The sequence below is a fragment of the Acyrthosiphon pisum genome, chromosome A1 (assembly GCF_005508785.2).
Source record: "Acyrthosiphon pisum isolate AL4f chromosome A1, pea_aphid_22Mar2018_4r6ur, whole genome shotgun sequence".
Taxonomy (NCBI): domain Eukaryota; kingdom Metazoa; phylum Arthropoda; class Insecta; order Hemiptera; family Aphididae; genus Acyrthosiphon; species Acyrthosiphon pisum.
Window position 1 is genome coordinate 104379911 of NC_042494.1, and position 6682 is coordinate 104386592.

At 30.4% G+C, this 6682-nt stretch overlaps 1 protein-coding gene across 1 annotated transcript in view; it reads right to left on the reverse strand.

The window, feature by feature from the left end:
* Positions 1–152: 152 nt before the first annotated feature.
* The window catches only part of LOC100161611 (actin-histidine N-methyltransferase), a 33527-nt gene continuing 26997 nt past the window's right edge, over positions 153–6682 (reverse strand). The window contains exons 6-8 of the mRNA XM_003241381.4: positions 5030–5147; positions 1970–2297; positions 153–352 (exon numbers count right to left, since the gene is read on the reverse strand). Of these exons, the coding sequence (XP_003241429.1) occupies positions 168–352; positions 1970–2297; positions 5030–5147 (631 nt within the window). The 3' untranslated portion in view covers positions 153–167. The remainder of the gene's footprint in view (positions 353–1969; positions 2298–5029; positions 5148–6682) is intronic.

A 6682-nucleotide genomic window follows, 5' to 3' on the forward strand; every position in this document is an offset into this window, starting at 1 on the left:
AAAGCTGATCGAGATCACGTGCTGGGGATGCTGTCTGGCTGTACCCACCCCAAAATGGCTAAATACATCTATTAGCCACCTAAACCTATAATACATATATTATATAAATACGTATTGAAATACGATTTTCGTACCATTTAAACACTGATTATAATATGTTATTGATATTAATGAAAATTAATAAGACTAACCGCTTTTTCCGATGGTGCTGGATACTGCTTTATCAACAAATTTATCCTGACTTGCAGGAATTCCCAGCACTTGATCTCGAGGGCAGGATCGAGAGTACCGTCTAGTAGTGTTAAGTTCAGGCAATGTTTCTCTTCCATTTGTATCCAATCATCCAAGGTTTCTGGTGAACAAAAAATTATAGACACATGTCATTATTATACTAGCTAAAAGTCTTCAATCGAGTGTTACAAACGAGGTGCATGCACGCATAAATAGTCACATATACGTCTCTATTCACCAAAATTATCTCCATGGAAAATTATTATATTTAAATCAAGTGGCGTAATTTGGTTTACATTTTTGGTATTGCAAACTTTTTTTATGTCATTGGATGACCACTATGGACATTCGATGCCCCACTTTTGTTCTTTAATGGCCTCAAATCTCAATCCTCTGATACGATAGGTGTGTAAAGGAGCAATTTTTTTTTTATAACTTGTCAATAAAATATTGTTGAATTTAAAACAATACTTTTGCAACACCACAATGCACCACTGTTCAAATCACATTTTCAACATTAATCTATAGGAAAATTCAAATTTAATGGCAAAAATGTTGTTTACAATTCAATTTTAAAACAATTTTCACGATAGAAATTTCATACTTTATTTATTGAAACATTTCAAAAAAAATATCAAAATCAAGCAGGATTTTTTTATTGAAAATCTGTAAAAATAATATATCTACGCATATATTTGTCGAAATTTTAGTGCAATTTACAAAAATTAGTTCATTATTTGAAAAACAGTACCTAATTTAACTCTGTATAGTTGTTCTACTAATAATAATAAGTATTTTTATATTCAAGTATTAAAATATTTTTTTTTTCTGTGCCTACGTATATTACATTAAATAAGAATTTTCTTACAGATTATCTACTAGCTGTTGTAAATACCAAATAATTATATATATTTATTTACCACGTAGAGATACATTGGTGACGGGAGTCTTGGGAAATACGTAGGTACCTATATCAATAAATATGAAGTTTAAAGTATACCCACAAAAATGGAAAATAAACTATTATTTGTAGAACTTTTTGAAAATAAAAATGTTAACATCGTCAAAAAACGAAATAAAATTTGTTCACTGAAATTAAGTGCCGTGATATCCACCTTTATAATAAAAATATGCACATGTATTTTAATACCTCTACTTATATAATATAGTTTTATAAATATGAAATATTTAAAAAAAAATACACATCGCATTCTTCCGTTTCGCTCAATAAGTCAAAACTATTATATTTTAGGTATATAGGTACAATTATTATACCGAAAACATCACCAGCCCTTTAAGCCGGTGCAGTAATTCAGAAGCGTATGCAGGATTTTAGTTCGGTTAGGGTTTTATCTGAGTAAATAATTTGCATTATTTTTTTCTTAACAGTTTTTATAAAACAAATTATATTTAGCCTATATTTACAGTGTTTAACCTGGTCATCTATAGAGCCGTAATAAACGTGGTAATAATCGATGGACGATGATACCCCATCGATTATGGCAGATATTTAGCAATGTTCTAAATCAGCTAAAAAAAACGGAAACTATGATTATCGACGTCTTTGATATATTCAACAATTTATTTTATGGTATTAAAAATGACCAACAATTGATCTGTGTACCAAAACTATGGTAAATAAGATTTTTTTGTAGAAAAAAGAAATTTCAGGGGGGGGGGGGGGTCAGAACCCAATCCCTGCGTACGCCACTGTGCAGTATATTATATTGGTACGTACTTTGGTCCATGTTGAAGATGCGGACGAACGCGAGGAGTTTTCCGTCGACCGGAAACGGTCCGGGCGTGAGGTAGAACTCGGCGAGGGCAGGCAGCGAAAGCGTCTGGAGCAGGCGGTACCGGAGCGAGTAGAGCGGGTCGGACCGGGAGACGCCAAGCCGTATCTTGACGGCGTCATGTTCGTTGTCCGGGTACACGAACCCGTTGTGCACCAAGAAGTCGGCGTTGGTCCGCACCCCGTAGAATATGTACACTTGTTCGTCGGCCGCATAGTCGCCGTCCGCGTAGCACACGCACACATTGCTCGACTTGACGAAATCGGTCGACAGCTGTACCGGTAAACGCCACATGCAGGAAAATCATAATATTACTATATATCATTTCCTAAGGGTTTACAAATTTCACTAGTGCCCTCCCATTGATTTTACTGTAGGTGATTTCGTTCGAACATTACTGATTTTTAGAATTTTTGACTTTATAATATAATGATTTATGACGTATTATACTGTATACAGAAGATGCGCATTATACATATAAAGACCATACTTTCAAATTTAGCATTTATACACGTGAATAATAGACTGTGGCGGCAGAAACTTTTTGATTTCTTCAAATGAGTAGGTACTTACTAGTTACTATACATACATCACTTTTTATAAAAAAAAAGCTTATTGAAATCAACATTTGAAATAGTATAGGTAGTTTTTTATATACTTATTCTACTTTATGGAGATAGGTTATACCTACTAAGAATAAACTTGTTTGTGATTTGTAGACGATTAGTGATAACTGATTAGTGTCTGTTAACAATTTGAATATAATATTATACTTAAAATTATATATATCATTTTACCGAAAAAAATTAACTTGATTAGATAATATTATTCCTAATAAGTATTATTATTTCACCAATTAACATCGATCTCATTTATTTGAAAGTTTATATTAAATTCATTATTGTCGTTAGTACTTACATTAAGTAGAATAACTCAATACCAGGATACATAAACATTCAAAAAACAATTTGTATCACCATTTATAACAGTATTTGAATGCCGTAAAACTGTACACATATTTGAAAATATGGTCTTTAAAGAACCTTCTTAAAAATTCTGAAAATCAAAAGTTAAATAAATGACGGGATTATCGCATACTTACAAAATAACCAATCACCCTGTATTTATGTATTACGTGTAGGTATCACGTACCAGATAAATTATATAACCGATCGATACGGGTAAATACGAAAAAAAATATAGTCCTACCGCAATAGGTATGCATGTGTTATAAACTTATAAAATAGTAAATACTAATAATTATGACGGGCCGGAAGAGTTGTTATATTGTTGTACTAAAAAATAACCTCAAACTACATCTACATGTGGTCACGGATATTGCACCACGCACCACCACTGCGTAAAATACATGAAATTGCACCGAGAAATCTCAAAATGTACCTACAATAATTTCAAACCATGTACCTCTATAAAGTCGGCATTCTACTCGGATACTCCACCCTATGTCTCAAAAAAATAAATATACCGAATACGTACACATACACAATACACATCCTAAAATATGTCTATACTTCTATACGAGATAAATGCTATTATAACAATTTTCAGATTTTGTTCAACTTTTTTAAAGACGTGGGCGCGTTAGTTCTTGGTATTTCTGTCTCTCGTTTTTGGCTTCCAAATTCCCACCGAAAATAGCAGCCAAGACTTAAACTCAATGATCAAGTTACGTCTATAACGAGTTCAAAATGGCTTAATCTATAATGATGATTGTAAGTAAATTGACCTCGTCGCGGTTATGATAGCCAAGTGTAAAGCCGTAACGTATAACACTGCTTGCTCGCCGTGAGATAACCATATACCACGTCGCAGAAAAAATAAATTGCATCACAATAACATAATTTATATTCGTATAATATATACGAACAAAAAAATAAAAATCAGTTTGACTTCGAATTGAAGTTTGCGGTTCGAAAAAAAACCATTGTCTTATACTTATCATTATAGATCATTCACCCGTATTTATATTGTATTATAAATAAGAATAAGCGTACAACATATACAACATATATTATTAATATAAGACATTAGTACAAAAACAAACACACGTCCCTCAGTAAAATTCTAAATTTAAAAAACATGATGTGTTTGGATGCAATAGCATTTTTAAAAAAATTGTGGAGGCTAACCCCAAACCAAAAAGTTTTGTATTTTTGGCACCGAAGTAGTAAAGTTAATTAAAGGTAGAGTTTAATATTTAATACAATTTTATTTTAACTGAGTCTATTACACGCCCACAGCCCACTTGTATTCATTTATAAAATTTAATTTAATGAATAAACTCGTATATTTATATTTTATATATTACTACCTGCCCCGTCCGACGGTGTCCAGGCCACAGATTTTTTTAATAAAACAAAATGTTTTGTACAAAATGTATATATACCATATTTCTTCTAATTATAATGCTAATAATATAATATGTAACGAATTGCAACCATTTAGATTGACAAAAAAAAAATTTATTTTTTTGTATGCTCATAAATATCATGTGTGAGCTACCCTTTACCATCTACAGCCTATATGAGTTGAAAAATCAAGCTGTATACACCCTCAAATAACTTTTATTGAAAACGGTCTAGCCATTTTTTAAGGCTATTAACTTCGGATAAGCCAACATCCAATTTTAGTTGTCCCTATAACCCGATTTAAAATTTAAAATTTAAAACCGTATTAAAATAAGTAGAGTTCTTTTCGATATATGCTTGTATATACAAAAAAAAGGCAGTGTTTCTCTATTATATTATGCATGTTATATACATATAAACCTTTCTCTTGAATCACTCTATCAATTAAAAAAAACCGGCACAAAATCCTATGCGTAGTTTTAAAGATCTAAGCATACAGACAGAAAAAATGACTTTGTTTTATCATTTTATTATAATATGTTAAGATATAAGCAACTATCAGCAGATCTATAACCAAACATACCTATAGTTGTATTATTTTTTTTACAAATAAATAAGTTCTAATAATATACTTACTCTTCCGCTTCGGTGATTGAACATGTCCCAAAGTGGTATAAGTGCACTGACATTTTCGGACGGGTTATCTGAGCTAGGAACTGTATTTTGACGTGACATTAACGTTGATACTGCCCACCTAGAACAATATAAGCATGAAATACAATTACAGACTACTAATTTTTAATTTTTATATTGTCAAAATAAAAAAATAACTGTAAAATAATGTAATATATTCGAATATATACACACTGACGTTCATTTATACAATGTGAGACGTGTACTATTTCAATTTAAATTGACATATTTTCTTCTGAAAGAGTCATTATAAAAAGAAAACAATTTATTCAACAAGTAAGTGACGATAATTACGATTATGGTGACTTGTCTGCAGATGTAACAAATATAAATAAAATCGTTCAATCGACAATCACAATATAAATCTTATGATCCGTAGGTATTTTTCGTTAACTGCAACCCAATTTTCCGTAACCCTGCAAGTCTCGCGAAGGTTTTTTTGAAAATGTTAATGGATTTAAATCGAAATTCGGACTTAAAAAAGGTGGGTAAGTGGATGTCACTCTGCTGTATAGTAGGTTACAAGTGGATCACTGTAATGGATGGTGTTGAATTTGAATTCAATGATATAATAACATTGTATAAGAAAAACGATTCTGAGCGAAAACGGTCAGTCAGCCTATCAGTAATGATATTACCAGGTATATTTGATGATATTATTGTGAATAAAGTAATTTATATATAAGCTATTTACGTGGAATCTTGTTTTAAATTTTTAATCCTTAGCTATAAAAGTTGAACATTTTATAAATTATTAACTACAAAATAATTATTACATTATCAATTTGATAAATTTTGTCAATATTTTAACTTGAGATGCTTATAAAAAAAAATTGGGGCTATGGATTTTTAATTTTATTCAACTGCCTTTGAAACAACTTGTATATTGTACCTTCTATTAAATTTTCAAGCTTTTTTAACCAACAAATAAAATTTTATTGATATTTATTGAAAAAAAAACTTTTAAAAAAATGGAAACTGAAAATGTCCGTTAACAGCTCAAAATAAGTCAAAATATTATGGTGCATAGAAAATGCTAATATAGATGATGCTATAATATTCAGTCGAAATTTCATGTACCTACGGTCACTTGTTTTAGAGTACCAAATTTCATGTACCAAAAACCAAAATTGATTTTCTCGTAAAAATTCCCTATTTTCCTTAATTTTTCTTTTGTTTTTCACGTCGCTTCAGAAATTTTTACTTTTGACACCCCAGAGTACCAACTAGATTCACTTTCCTATCAGAAAAGATACTAAGAGAAGAAAATCTAAGCATTTTTACTGTCCTAAAAGGCGATGACAGACACACAAAAAAAACACACATCTTTGTAAAATCAATACATTAATTGCTCCGCTCAGAATCTAAAACTAAGGATAACATTATGGTTGTTTTGCATAAAGTATATAAATTATAAAACATATTATTCCGTATAGTTTAGCACTAATTATACTCTAACAATTTTTACAAATGATAAAATGTTGGTTAATTAATATTAATTGCTATACTTAGTTTTCATTTTTAAAATTATCATAGCCCCCATATTATTATCTACTAAAATCTAAATATATTATCACGGGCTTTTAATATATTATC